We start from the raw sequence: 15459 nt of genomic DNA, 5'->3' as shown, positions 1-15459 counted from the left end.
TTAGTATGTATCTTTTACCAGGATGGTTACCTTGGAAAAGACCCCATCATGGCATCAAAGTACTGCCATGGAACTGCTCTTGAGCTAATCCTAAAAGCAGATATAAGGCAGCAGCAGGGAAGCACTGAAGAAAAGAATTATGCCATGGTGGTTCAAGGAAAGAAAATGTAATGGCTACATTTATAAACATGGTACTTTTTTTACTAATGGATTCTGACTTGAAAGGAAATATTTTATAATAGTGTAAAAGGAGATGGAAGGAAGAGAGAACCAGTCTTTGAAGAGCTTCTTGAATTGAGTCTATTTCCAGCATGTTATTTAGCAGACCTTTCTATACTGTTTAATATATGCAAATATTAACTCATTTTGTCTTCCTGGTAACTCTATGATGTGGCAATACCATAAGGTCCAATTTATTGATGAGAAGCCTGAGGCAAGTAGCATGCTTAAAGTCACATAGCTTATAAGTGAATAAAATGGGATTAGAGCCCAGGTAGTCATGCTTTGTGTTCCATGCTATTAACTACTATGAGATCCTGCTGTAGAGGACACCATACATAATCTGAGAGAAGGTAAATCATCATCATCATCATCATTGGAGAAGAAGCTACCCTCACTTGAGCACTGATCATCTGCTAGGCAAGAAATCCTATGGGAAAAATCTCACCCCCTTTTTAGTTGAACAGATTGAAGCATAAAGAGGTAAGTAGCTTGTTGGAGGTCACAGGGGTACACAGTATGAGTGTTGGGTTTGGAGTCCAAGGTGGAGCAATGGAGAGAGACAGGTGGTGGTAAGTATGACTGATGATATTTGTCCATATAACTTTCCCAGCACTGGCCTGGATGAGGGACACAGAGGATGAAAAGGAGGGAGGGTCTTGCCTCCCTGGTAGTTGATTTTAATCTGGACACCCTTGGATTAGTCCTAAAAATAGCTCTGAATGTGACCAAGGAAGAGTTTTTTTCCCTTGATTTACTTATCTCTCTAAAACATGTTACTTTAATCTGTTAAAAGAAGCTGGGCTCAGGCAGGACAAGTGACCCATCTGGCAGAGATATAAGGATTAGCTCTTTGATTCAGATTTGTCTTTCAAGGTCTAAAATTCTTTTCCAGACTTAATTTACATTCTAATCTCTGCAAGTGATTTAAAGGCATCCTCTAGCATTTTTATTCTACAATTCATGAATCTAACTTTTAGAAAGAAAAATAAAATACAACAGGAAAACCGTTATGCCAATGTGAGGACCAGAGAAATGCTAACAGAAGATGTGACATTATTTTGTGAGTTTGGAAAAAAAAAAATACAGGTTAGCTTAAAAAAAATAAACATAGCCAAACACATGCAAATAATATCTCTCAAAGCCCACAGGCACAAAGAAATTTCTATGGATTTAGTCTTGGAAGATACATGGCCTATAAATCTATAAATCTAAATCTTCACTTTGTGAAGTCATTGCACAGTTGAGATGGGCAAACTGGACAACCTGTCTGCCAGCTAGCATGGCCACCAGCCTCATTCTGTTGAGCCAAATTCCAATTAGGCAGGATCTGGCACTCAAATGCTTGGATATCACTGGGATTAGGTGGTTGAGAATCTATTCATCATTATTCAATCCCCACTCTTAATGTCATGATACTCAGAGCATGTTGGAATGCTACCAGTCCAGTGGCTTAACACCTCCTAAGTCACTTCCAAGCACAGCCCAGAAAAGCTATTCCCTTGGCTTGTGTTGCTGTAACCCTTATGTGAGTTTTGCTAGACCAGCTCAGAGAAAGTAAGTGCAGATGGCTTTAATATCCCATGGCTCACCAAAGTCTATTTGTCTGCTTTCAGAAAAAAATCTATTAATTGTCCTCTTTCCAAGTACCTTTGCTTGGGCACAAACTTTCCTATGACACCTGCCAACTAACTGTGCTTTTGTAGAGTGTAGGAACTTGGCCAGTTTATATTATGTTTATTTTTTAACCCTGGAGTCAGTATTACAGACTTCTATTCCATCTCCATTGCAAATCTGGTTCTACTACCATAAGTATGGACAAATACAAGTTCACAATATTATGTGATGATGCCCACTAAATGACTACATGCTCCTCTGCAGATGAACCTCTCATCCAGCTGTCATGGCTTTCTAGTCACTGAAGTTTCCCCTTGCCCTAGGTTGAACTTGTTGATGTGTGGTTTGTGTGAAAGTTCTTAATGATAACACCTAACTTTGATTTAACACTTTCCCTTTATCAGAATGTTCTCCCATCTGCGAGTTTATTTACTCCTCACCGTCTGCTTGGTAGGTAAGACAAAGTTGTATTATTTAACATGATAGATAAACAAGCTTTGACCCAATGAAATGACACAGTCCTTTTAAATGCTGTGGCTAGGTAAGGACAGAATCTATATTAGAATCTTGATCTCTTTGTTTGTTTGGGGTTTTGCTAGTTTATTTTACAGAACTGTACTGTATTTATTGAAAAAAAATCTATGAACAAGTGGACAGTTCAAACTCATGTTGTTCAAGGGTTAATTGTATGTATATTCCTTTTTTTTAAAAAAAAGATTTTATTTATTTTATTCATGAAAGAGGCAGAGCCACAGGCAGAGGGAGAAGCAGGCTCCATGCAGGGAGCCCGATGTGGGACTCGATCCCGGGACTCCAGGATCACACCCTGAGCCGAAGGCAGACACTTAACCACTGAGCCACCCAGGCGTCCCTGTATATGTATATTCTTTATCCTAGAACCTTGAGCTCTTTAACACAGGCTTGGTGTCTTTATGCCCCATTTGTCTAAGTACTGATTTATTGTTAAGGGTTAGAGGTTCTCCGAGGTTTGGGAACAGTTTGTTGCATTTTATTAGTGGATTGTCATTTTGCTCTATCAGAGGAGACGTTTCACAATGGTTCCTGACCATAAGACAAAGGAGGCAAAATGTTCTAGATTCTCAACCAGAATGTTATGTTCCATGGTCAGGCTCAACATTGGCTTTCTAAGGACAAGGACCAAACCCTCCCTTCATTTATATCTCTTCCAGTGTCTAGAATAAAGGCAGGCCCAGAATGTGTGCTCACTAATGCTTTCTGATGAGCTATTTAGAGGATATTATCTCTTAGCGCTTTAAATGTCTCAGCATTCCTGAAATACAGCTCGAATGTCACTTTCCTCTTCGAAAGCCTTCCCTTCTTAGATCAATTCCTAACACTCTCTAGAGCCTTAATAAATAAAACTTCCCCTTCCTTCCAAGCTTCCCTAGCACACAAATGACACTTAACAGATATTGGCTGAATGAATGGAGGTATATTACATTCTACCTATTATAGTTCTTTGTATATATCATCTCCTCTCCAAATTATAGTCTCCTTAAGAGAGACTTTGTCTGTATTTTGTTCCACTTCTTTGTCAAGTTCTTAAGCCAGGTGGGCAATATATGTTTGTTAAAATAAAATGTCCATGCAATTACATCAAGTATGTGTTAGAATAAAGAAAAGATTTCAATGAGCATCAGGTACCTTGGAGGAGTTCTCCTTTGATATGTGGAGCAGGTTGGAAGTGTCTAAGGATTAACACTTAGTTGGAAGTGTCTAAGGATTAACACTTATTAAGAGCATCCACAGTGACTATGGGTGGGAAACTCAGGTGTGTGTTCTATACTAGCTTTTAGAGTTCACCCCTGGACTGAGCTCCGGTTATGCACATGGATAATTCGTTTGTTTTACAACCTTATTAGCTGCCTTCCCTTCTTTATTCTTTTTACTGGATCACCTCTCGAACTCTTTGTACTTGAATTTTCTCAGAGTTGCTCCTGGGAGAACCCAAATGAAGAAAAACAGAGACATTAATAAGAAGCATCTTTGGCTTATTTTCTGCATGTAAAAGAGAGTGATAGGTGAGAAGGTTGATTTTGTCAATCATGCTCAGTTAAAGCTTCATCTTAAAATAATATTATCTCTACTCTGTTTTGCTTTCACACTGGAGTCCTAGAGATCACAGTGATTCAGAATGAACAGAGTTCTGAGAATCTCTATAATGAATTAATGAAATTATTGGTCATGCTCAGCTTCCTGACATTATTTCACCTATTGCTGTGGCACATTTCTCAGCTGGTAAGAATTAGGGTAAATGGTCCACATCTCACCTCATCTGGGTTTTTTGTCCACACGGTTTGTTTTCCATGGAGTTGGTTCACTTTTTTTTTTATCTGTTTCTCTCCCACTTAATTTGGTGCAAGATCAACTATTAACAATGGTAGACTATGAGTAATGCAGATGTTGGGGGCCGGCCAAATGTGTGTGACTTTGTGGCCTTTCTCCAGGACAGTATAATCTGTCAAGCTCTTTCTTTTAATTGAGCCACAGTCTCCGGTTGAGAAGGGGGAAGATGTCATAGTCAGCAGTTGGTAATGCTATGTTCTTTTTTTTTTTTTAAGATTTTATTTATTTATTCATGAGAGAGACAGAGACACAACACAAGCAGAGGGAGAAGCAAGCTCCATGTAGGGAGCCTGACGTAGGACTCGATCCCAGGCGTGATGGGATCATGCCTTGAGCCAAAGGCAGACGCTCAACTGCTGAGCCACCCAGGCATCCCTAATGCTATGTTCTGATGGGAGGTTACATGTAGGGAAAGTAGCCACTGTCTGCTTTGTCCCAACAGCTCTCACATGAAATGGCAAACACCTGGGGAAGGAAGGCTTCCCTGGCTGAGGGAAAGTGATTTTAGCAAAACTCAGCAGTCTGGGGTAGATTAGGCTCCGAAGCTCATTTCTCCACACTTTGGAACTGGCATTGGAATTTGGCTCTTTATATTTTTCCTGTCTGGTTGTTTTCTTTAAAAAGGCCACTTCAGCTGTGAATGAACATGGCTGTGACTTTCTGGCTAGAACTGTCAGAGGTCACTGAAAGAAGTCTGGAGGCAAAAAACAAACAAACAAAATAAATAAAAACCCCAGGCATCCTGGGTCAGAACTTTACCTCTCCTCAAGCCTCTTTGTTTCCTGGGAAAAGAGGAAATGCTATCCAAGGAAGGGAAAGGGAAACAAGTTACCAAGTCATCTAATGAACAATGGATTCATAATGGCTATCTTTAAACTTTTTTTTTTTTTTCATTTTAGCCAATCTGAAATACAGAGAAGTCTATGAACATATGGAAGTAAAGAGGAGCTTGGAATACACTCACAGATGATAATGTCATTCTTCTGTGACCTTCCACAGGGGCTAGAAAGTCAATAGGTGGAGTTTAGATGGGATCTTAATAAAATACTAGAGTGGCTTTTCAGCCACTTTCCCAGTGTAGTAACATAATTAAGGCATGAAAAGAACTGGCTACATCCTCCAGTTTGCATCTGTCTTCGTCTTTGGGGAAGACAATCTATCTCGTTTGAGTTGACTTTGTACATTCATTTCAGTTCTTTTCTTTCTTGCCCTGCTACACAGGTAATCTATATAAAAAAAATTTAAATGGATGCCATCTCATTTTGAGGCAGATCTTTAAACCAGTCAATATTTCCTCTAGATGAGTGGTTTTTAAACTGAACATCCTGAATCTCTTGGGGTTTTGGCATAAGTGCCTGCAGAGGATGAGGTGGAGGGGGAGCCTGGCTAGCCAGGATCCCCCTGTCTTCAAAAGAATGCTTTGAAAGGTTTTTTTCCTACACATTGGCCTTCCTTGTGAGACTTTGTTAGCAGAAACAAACACAAATAAAAGTAGGTTATGTCAAGGACAAGTCTGAAAATGGTTTCTGTGGATGCCAACTGCTAACTTCTCAATAGTTGATTTGTATCTCTTTTCTCAGTAAGTCCTGATGGAGAACTCCAAGTGGGAGTCTTGGGTAGGAGGAAGGACTCCGCACTGGGGTACAGAAAATATGGTCCCAGTCTCGCTGTTGCCACATCCTGCCTTTTCTACCATTTGAGAGTTTGGGCTAAATGGCTAGGTCTCTCGTAGGCAGGAGAGCCCAATGACTTGAGGGCACTGGCCATGCCTTTGTGAATGGTAGCAACAAAGACATTTATGTGAAAGGTTGGAAGGGATGAGCCATGGGCACTTTCCATGTTTTTTTTTTTTTTCACTTAATGCTGACTTCTGATTCTGCTAGAGCTGCTTATGAAAAGTGCTTATCTTGGTTTGGGCTCTTCTAAAAGTAGGTTTTGAGACAAAGATTGGAGTGCAAATAACTGGTTTAGGAGGCAACCCCAGGAAATAACAGTAGAGGAGTCCAGAACTGAGAAAGGAAGGAAAGGTGGTCTAGTAAAGGGAACATTATGGAGCAAGTTATAGTTATGGGCAATAAGGGCTCAATCCCACTGGGGAATTCTGGGAAGTCATGCATCAGGACTGTTGCACACAACGGGCAAGAGAGATGAGCTACTCCTTCCAGGATGGCCCTCCACTTGTAGGCTGGCTGCAGCTGGGCTGAGGGAAAGTCTTGGAGAAATATAATGGAGCTGTTGACTGTGTTGGAACAATGAGTTCCAAGGGACTTGGGAAGAGCATTTAGGTCTGCTAGTGTTTGTATCCTCCCATTTACAGATGAGGGACCTGAAGTTCAAGCAAGTCAATTCCTTTTCCCTGAGGTTAACTGGCTTAGCCATTAACACCCTTCCTTTTCCTTTAATTATGGCATGTTTGGTCTCTCAAGGATAAGCAGTTGACATCAATAAAAATAATCATTTTTTTTCTTTATAATTTCTACCTACTAAGGAGAAATGGTGCTGGGAAAACAATGATTTTTAAAAACCTACAGGGGAAAAAAAAACCTACAGGGAAAATTAAGTGACAAACTAAGTAGTAAGATTCCAGTGTAAATCTTCATATTTTAAATTGTAATTCCATTTTAATAAAAATATTTATAAATGACTGATTGAGTCAGAAATGAACATTTGTGCACAGATAAGACTTTCCATGTTTTATTGTGTTGTTTTCATCATCAAAGGATTCTAATTTATTAATTGCCATAAGTTCATAAGCCTGTTAGCCAAGATACAGCAACATTCAGGAATGCCTCTGCCCAATACTGTGAATCACACTTCCAGATCCATAAATGGTTTGAAATAATTTGGCATAAATACCAAGGACCACTTTTCATTAGTGTTTTGTAGGCAAAAACAAATATATGCAACCTTCCTATCATGAATAACTTACTTAATTTTCCCAGCAACTCTCTCAGGGAATTATTTATTTTTTTCAAAAAATGAGAGAACAAGAGGGTGCGATGGGTCAAAGAGGTTAAATGGCCTCCTAAGGTGAAGTAAACAGTGGGGATGAATAGTTGATTTATGACCCAGTTTTCGTGGGATATTTTAGTTGCCTGCCAACAATTGTAGCTCCTTTTGGGAAGCACATCTGGACTGAATTGCAGGGAACCACTTACCTGCCACCTGCAGTCCAAACTATGTGCTTTAGGTAGTGGACCTCATTGGCTCTAGGGAGAGTCATGTGACCTAAATCTGTCCAATTATTACAGTCTATTCTTCAGGCCACAGTGATCCTAGATCAGCAATGGCTTTGGATGACTTAAGCCAGGTGTAGGTTTCTGGTACTTTTGATGGACACATGAGTACCAATAATTTCAGTATTGGAGTCTGGTGGCTTTCTTGTTACTTTAGGAGAGTCTGCCCAAGCCTGTATGTTATACCCAGTACAAGAAAATGATTGGAGATGAAGAAAGACAATTCTTGATGACATCATTTGAGCCCCTGGATGTAGTCATGCCTGCAGTCATTAACATCTTTCAGTGTAAGCCCTGACAGTGTTCTTGGCTTTAAATTTTATTTTTTGTAGTGGTTGTGCCTGATTTAAGCTTTGATTGCTGAGGCATCCATTCAAAAAGGCATCCACTTTAAAGATGCCTATCTTGAATAAACCCCATTGTCAGCCACATGGCTAGATAGTGAGCCAGGCTGCATCCCTGCATTGAGACTCCTTTGAATTAGAAAGTTTGGTTTATTTCAATAGCTGGCCATTTGGGCCAATTGCCTTTTCTCTTCCTCCTCTTATGTTTTTATGTTTCACCAATAAAGAGTGAGCCCATGAAACCCTAGGCATGCACCCTCAAAACCTGATAAAAACAGAACCTAGGCTTGCGAGTGTGCTTCCTTTCTCTCTCTACAAGTGACCTCGCTGTATTGCCCAGGTGTGCTATGTAGTTTCCAGGTCTTTTAAGTAATAAACATCTATTTTTTTTTCCGTTACTTGATGGTTGTTGGTGAAAGGCATCTTGCAATTACAAGAACCACAAGGGTCTGTCTAACAAAACATTGGTTATTGATAAGCTGAGACCAACACAAAACACTCCTTGACATTTTGTTCATATCTACCCACAAATTTTTTCTGTGCTTCATTTTGAATTAAGTTTCTGTCATTTTCCTACTGAAGGACTTCCACCTAATACTACAGTTTGCAAGACTCTCAAGTCCAGGGCTGCTTCTTTCACACTCTGGGTGTGCCTTGCCATTGACAATAAAGATATATTTCAATTGTCTAAATATTTAAAATACACATATTGAAAACACAATAGGGTTTTTTCTACTGGCATAATCATTAGCATAGGACTATTAAAAGCAAAAATGCTTGCTTGCCATACCTGAACTTGTATTTGCTTTGCCTAAAACCCAATCAATTTGCTATTGTATTTGAGTTCATTTCTACTATTTAACTCTTAATTCAGTGAGAACTAATAAAAAACTAAGATAGATGATATAGTTTCATTTTGATGATTTAATTGCAACAAAGCGGGAAGCTTTTGTATAGCACGCCTTATAAAAATTTAAGAGGAAGAACTGATAAAAATAAAGGAATGAAGCTTGAAACATCTGCTAATACCATAATCTGCTATATTAATTCACTTGCTTAACAAATACTCATGAACACCTGCTCTTCACAGAAAAATAAAAATACAAAAGACAACTGTTTTCTCTGGGTTTGGTTTTTTTAAAATTAGTTTTGGCCTTCTTTTACAGACAATAGTTCAATCTAATCTGCAGTCTGTTACCTAGGGCATTAACTTATTCTTTTTCCTGTTTATTTTACTCATCGCCTTCCTTCTAAAAAGTGTAAGTGATTAAAACAAACAAACTCTATTTTGGAGACATCAGTCTTCAAATTGACATTCAGGATGCTTTGGTTTGGAAGAGGCAGGGGTCACTGTGTATTCCTGTGTTAAGCATGGTTTAGCATTACACATTTTGTTCCAGGGCAAACAACATAACGGACCAAGGCATTTTGCAATGTGCGATTTTCAATTGTAAAAATAAACCAAAATCCCTTGAGAATAGTATTTTCTGCAACAAGATTTAAACTTTTTCTTTGTGGAGCACATGTGCACATTTGTACTTAAACTACACAGAAACCCTGTGATTATTTATAATGAATACATACATCTTCAGAAACAGAAATTCCAGGATGGAAGTGTGGCCAACCCGCCAATGACAGCAGGCCCCCAAAGTATCAAAGTCCATCATACCCTTCCGGATTTTCATTTCACATATCTATGTTTAGTTGACTAACCTACAATCAGTTTAAGCATTTGGGTATTTGGCCATATTGAAAATTTTTCACTTAATTTTACATTTCGTCCTATGTAAAAAATATGTAAAGTGCATTGTGAAAACTGAACGTTAGCATACATCAACTTTGTGTAGTTTATTTGTTTAACACCTACTTTAAAAAATAAGTTTCTTGATATTAGAGAATATAGCTATATTGTTCTATTTGGACATTATGGGTGCATCTTATTCTTAGCATTTTATAAATATAGGCAATATGGTTGTGTTTTTTTAAGATAACTGAAATTGAGTTTGTGGGTCAATATAACCAATACTTCTGCACATTTGGAGAACTAGTCAAAATGAAAGTAGCAGAAAAAATTATAATATACTGTTTTCTATCTTCTATCTTATTTATTCTAAGTGTACTTACTAATATAAGCATATTACAGTGTAATATACTTATTTTATCCTATTCATATCCTACTTCTTTTCTTATGTGTTTTTTAATCAAAATGTTTTAACTGGTTGACTGAAAGTTAAAAAATCTGCTCTTTCAAAGAGATTGTGGTATGAGATCTTAGTAAGTCATTTGACCTCAAAATGTTGGTTTGCTTCTTTACAAAATGATAATGTACATTTTGCAAGTCACATAAAGAATTACAGCTAATTTCCTCGCACATCCATACCAGTTGTCATATTGAAATTAAACAATACTTACTTAAATTGTACTTCATTTGATTTTATTTTTAGGTATGTTATAAAGAAGATTCAAAAAATAGCTTTTGAAAAAATCCTAAAGCCAAACATCATATGTGAAGAGTAAAACCAAATTTATAAATCAATTTTCATCTTTGGATAAAAAAACAATTAAAACTTTTTAATTACTAGTGAATTGAGGTCTAAGCCAGCCATTTCTTAATCCTACAAAGAAAGATTTCAAAATCGTTATCTTTTTACAATGAAATAACAGTTAACATAATAAAACACTTTTTTCTGGTGTCTTTGTTCACAAAAACAGACCCAAAGCAGCAAACAAAATGATTCTCAAGTTCATTTTCTGTCAAAGTTTTTGGGTTAAGAAATGAAATCTGTGATTTAAAAAATCACATCAGGACTGACATGGAGGCTTATCATCAGTATTATGTTAAGTTGTGGAAAAATAAATGAAATTGGTATTTTAAATATACCTGAAATTTGTGTGCCTATTGTAATTATGGAAATTCATACCTAGTATATCTATAAAATGGCACTAAATAAACTTGCAAATGCTAAGAGATATCATTTCAATTTCCATTAGAATCAAAACTGGTTTGGGATGCCTGGGTGGCTCCGTGATCTCGGAGTCCTGGGATTGAATCCTGCATTGGGTTCCCTGCATGGAGCCTGCTTCTGCCTCTGTCTCTCTCTCTGTGTCTTTCATGAATAAATAAAATCTCAAAAAAAAAAAAAAAAGAATCAAAACTGGTTCTTCTGGGATTATAAAGTATTATAATAATCTGTCACAAATTTTTCTCTTTGTATATAATCTGTCACAAATTTTTCTCTACTGCCTGCAAGTGGTCAGAGTATGATGGATGGAGGCGTCATCCACCAGCTGAGGCATGGACCATCCCCATTGTGATGTGAAAAGTGGAGGGATGGGCAAAGTTTAGGCTCTGAAGTGCCTCACTGGTTTCACAAAAGCTATTTGTTTCCTTTGTGTCACGGGCTAACTGTTTTTAGAGGTCTTGTTGGATTTGTTATAACTGTGTTAGTTATTTTTGGTGCAGTTCAGAAGGAACTGTCAAGCTGCCCCAGTGAAATCTGCAAGGAGTGATTCCCTAAATAAAGATAAGGAGAAATGCTATATCCGTGGTGGTGGGGATGGAAGGGTGTCAAGTGTAAGTAGATTTAGGGGGGTGGGCCTGGTAATGCCAACACACACGGCTGGGTCACCCGTTACCTTTGAATGACCTCATCTCCATGGCAACAATAAGGATGATGACAACAACAAAGGCAAAGTGCTTGACCAAGAAAATGAACAAAATGCAAAAAATTTCATCTGTAAGTTCCCAGCTAAACACATGTAGGATAAAGTTAATGGTGATATTTTACTTTTATGCTTTATAGATTCTTTTTCTTTCTTTTTTCTTTTTTTTTTTCATTTAGAGGATTAGTTCCAGAATAAATACATTGGACTCCTTGCAGGGAGCCTGCTTCTCCCTCTGCCTGTGTGTGGCTCTGCCTCTCTCTGTGTGTGTCTCTCAAGAACAAATAAATAAAATCTAAAAAAAAAAAAAAGACTTTTTGATCTACTTTTACAATAACCATACTTATTAATGATGATGAGCTTGTTAGAGCTGTTTCTGTAACTTATGACCTGCCTGCATAGTAACATGCAATTTATTTTTTTAAATAATTGGCTAATTGTACTTTATTTTCCTCTGTATGGAATGTCTAGGCAGTTTACAATAACATAACATTTTTCTCAATGAATATATTTCAGTCCAGGTGAGATATGGTCTTAGTGGTAAAGAGAAAGCTAAAGACCCGAATCAGAAACAGTGATGCCACATATAATTGAAAACTCCTAGGAAGTAAATCATTATTACCTTATTTTGGCAATTCATTTCTCCAGAATCAAAAACATAAATTTCTTTATAACTTCAGGCAACTTAGAGTTATTATTCTGTTATCAATTTTTAGGATCATATTTTTCTACAAACATTGATTTTTTTTTACATATAATAGGCCAAATTTTCTATTTCCCAAGTGGAAAAATTCATCAATAGTGTAAACTAGAATAAAGTAAGGGTCTAGTGGACTAAATATTTTCTTTAGTTTTAGAGATTTAGAAAAAGCTGTGGGTCATTTTACAGAACTTCTAGAACCAGAATGAAAAGAGTAACCTTTAATTTTTTTCTTTTTCTTTTTCTTTCTTTCTTTCTTTCTTTCTTTCTTTCTTTCTTTTTTTTTTTTTAGGCAGAGAGAGAATCTCAAGCAGGCTCCACACCCAACATGGAGCTTGAGAGCATGACCTGAGCTAAAATCAAGAGTTGGATTCTAAAAAAAAAAAAAAAAAAAAAAAGAGTTGGATTCTTAATCAACTGAGCCATCTAGGTGCTCTCAAAAAAGCAATCTTTAAGATAGGGAATTTCCTATTTAAGAAATATGCATTCAGTCACTGGGTAAATTTAAGACAAAACAAATGATTAGACATTTGAAAAAATGTTTACATGCATACATACATGTAACAACAAAATCACATGCTGAAGTTTAATTGAACCACTAGTGATTTGAGGCAGAAAGGAAAGCAGGCATATAAATGATGGATACTGACCTACAAAATCCTTGATGTCAATACCTACCAGAGGGTGACCCATTCACAATAAGAAACCAGAGATTCCCTATAGTTGGGGCAACGTGGACTGACCTTTTTTGGCGAGGCTATTGTTGGGTTCATACTTCTCAATCAATACTTGGACTTGTTCTTGCTTTAAAGGTGGGTAAAGTATTTCATTTAGCCGGGGATCTCGCTGCTTAAGGTTGATAAAATCCATCATCTGATCAACGGTAAGGTATGGTTTGCTTTTGGCACCACTAAAACCAATTAAAAACCAGAAATTAGAATATTTGTCTACCAAGTCTCATTCATATATTTGCATTTAACTACAGGGAAACAAAATCCTGCCAATCCTGGTAAGTGCATGCTATCCTGACATTCCTATCTTGCCCTTAAAATGGTGTTCCTCAAACAAAATTGCTGTATTCTATGGGATGCAAATATCTTTTGCAATCACTGCACTAAATCCCAATGCCTTTGAACTATACCAGATGAGTAAGAAAATCTACGGTAGGAAAAGATTGCATCTTGCGTGTAAAGATGCACCACTCTCAAATGAACACAGAGGAATGGGTTGTTTTTTGATTATGACACTAAGCTTAAGCTTTAGTCATCAAATTCCCATATTGCACTTAATCATTTAGAGATGTATTTATCACTCATAAAAAAATAAACAGCCTAGGTACATTTTTCTTTTCATTACAGTTCTGCTTCAGCACAAATCTGTAAGTCTTCAAACATAGTGTGATTCAGCCTTCCCATTTCAATTCTGCTGACAACCCAAAGACAAGTTCAATGGTAGAAATATTGCGATGCTCAATAAATAGTTGATAGCAACGAGCATCACAAAGCGAGTAAATCCAGCGTCATTCTTAGCACTGTTGGCCTGTCTTCCACATGAAAAAAAATCCTTATTTTGTTGATAAATTTGGATTGATTTTCTGCCATCATGTAGATTTCACTGTACTAGAAAAGGTAAATTGCTACTGCCCTGCATTTGCCCTGGTGTTTTGGTTTGTTTCTTTTCTTCACTTTTTTTTTTTTTAAAGGAATGACCATATATTTTCTAAAATAAAAGCAAATGACTTTCAGCTGGGAGGATTTTTAGCAATCCAAAGTTCTTATTTCAATAATCCGTGTGTGAGACGTTAACTTGACAGATTCCTAGGTCAGAGTTCTTTATGCATCATGAGTCTGTCTCCGCAAAGCCAAGATGCTCTATTCTAGCCCTAATCTTTAAACCACACAGAGCCCCCCCCCCCCCCCCCGAGGATACTAAAACAACACCCAGCAACAAATCATAACAAACTTCCACTCATTAAAAGCAGTGGTTGCACCTGAGGAATCGGAATGTTGATTGTCTCCAACAAATTACTCAGAAGCATAATTATCATATACAGTGCACGAAGAGTTCTTTCATCACCCTCAATTGCTCAAAATCTTGTCTGAGCCACCCTAAGCACCACTGCAAGCTGACAAAAAGTGGTTAAAATGTTGTGTTCTCTTACAATTCGGAAAAGATATTATCAATTTCAGGTCGAGGACAAAGGTTGTTCAGGAAAACTCTGTACACTTCTGGAGTGAAATCTTCTTGAGGTATTGAATCGTTCTGGGAAATAAAGCAACAGGGTTAGTGAAATGTCTTATTCTTTCCCTATCTTACCCCCTTCCTTTTTTTCATGTCTCTCTCTCTCCTCTTTCTCCAGGAGGTGGGGGTAAACATTCAGAAAACATCTATGAGGCCAGCTGTAGGGCTCATGTGGACACTGACTTTGAGGTATCAAAAGCTGTACTTCCTGTTGCCTTTTCATTATACTTTAAGAGTTTTCTGCTTCTAAAGGGATGTTAGGCAATTTTTAGAGTACATTTACTAAGTAAGTTAGACCTAGCAAAAACAGGGTATGTTTAGCAGATTTTTTATGGTTTTTTTTTTTGGTTTTAATCTTAAAAAAATTGTTATAAAATATACATACCATAAAACTGACCATTTTAACCATTTTTAAGTACAGGGACATGAAGAGTACTCACATTGTTTATGTGCTATTTAGCAGATGTTTGAATGAATTTTTTTTTTTAAGGAACAAAGAACCTGGAAACAGATGTTTTCAAAATGAAAACATAAATTTCAATTTTGTATCTTTTTTTTTTTTTTAAACAATGTTCTTTCTGGCTTAAGAAATCTGATAAATTGTAAAAACAGTTTTTCTAAGTAGGACAGTACTAGGCATTATTTCTCACTGATTCTTCTTGGTCCTACTGTTTGGGAAGCAAGTCATTGATATAGAAAGTCATTTCTATGACTTATTTTTCTGTTTAGTCGGGCTGCCATGGAAACCGGAAGCGTGTATTCAAGCCTTTGTTAACAGGAAAGACATTCTTCATGCTCTTTTCCTATTTCAGGTATGTGTTTATATAATTATTTTTATTTTCAAGCCTTTAAACCAAAAAAAAAAAAAACCCACAAAAAACCCTTCCTTTTACCATATGCATATGTTTTGAAATGTACTTTTATAGAAATACCTAAAATTGTTATCTGAAATTGCACACTGCCTACTTATAGATAAGAGAACTTAGCTCACCACTTGGCAAACAGTAGGAGACTCATATTTGTGGAATGAATGAATAAAATAATATTTTCTATACAAAATCCATTTATAGAG

The 15459-nt window shown here is 37.0% G+C and overlaps 1 protein-coding gene across 2 annotated transcripts in view; it reads right to left on the bottom strand.

Annotated features, from left to right (window-relative positions):
* The window catches only part of PLCB1 (phospholipase C beta 1), a 669180-nt gene that overhangs the window by 195285 nt on the left and 458436 nt on the right, over positions 1-15459 (bottom strand). For both annotated transcript variants that reach the window (XM_026012292.2, XM_026012291.2), the window contains exons 8-9: positions 14308-14408; positions 12890-13056 (exon numbers count right to left, since the gene is read on the bottom strand). In XM_026012292.2, coding sequence (XP_025868077.1) covers positions 12890-13056; positions 14308-14408 — 268 coding nt within the window. The remainder of the gene's footprint in view (positions 1-12889; positions 13057-14307; positions 14409-15459) is intronic.

Source organism: Vulpes vulpes, chromosome 14, assembly GCF_048418805.1.
Source record: "Vulpes vulpes isolate BD-2025 chromosome 14, VulVul3, whole genome shotgun sequence".
NCBI lineage: Eukaryota > Metazoa > Chordata > Mammalia > Carnivora > Canidae > Vulpes > Vulpes vulpes.
The sequence above is the reverse complement of the archived record's forward strand: the minus strand, read 5'-3'. Positions and strand labels throughout refer to the sequence as shown.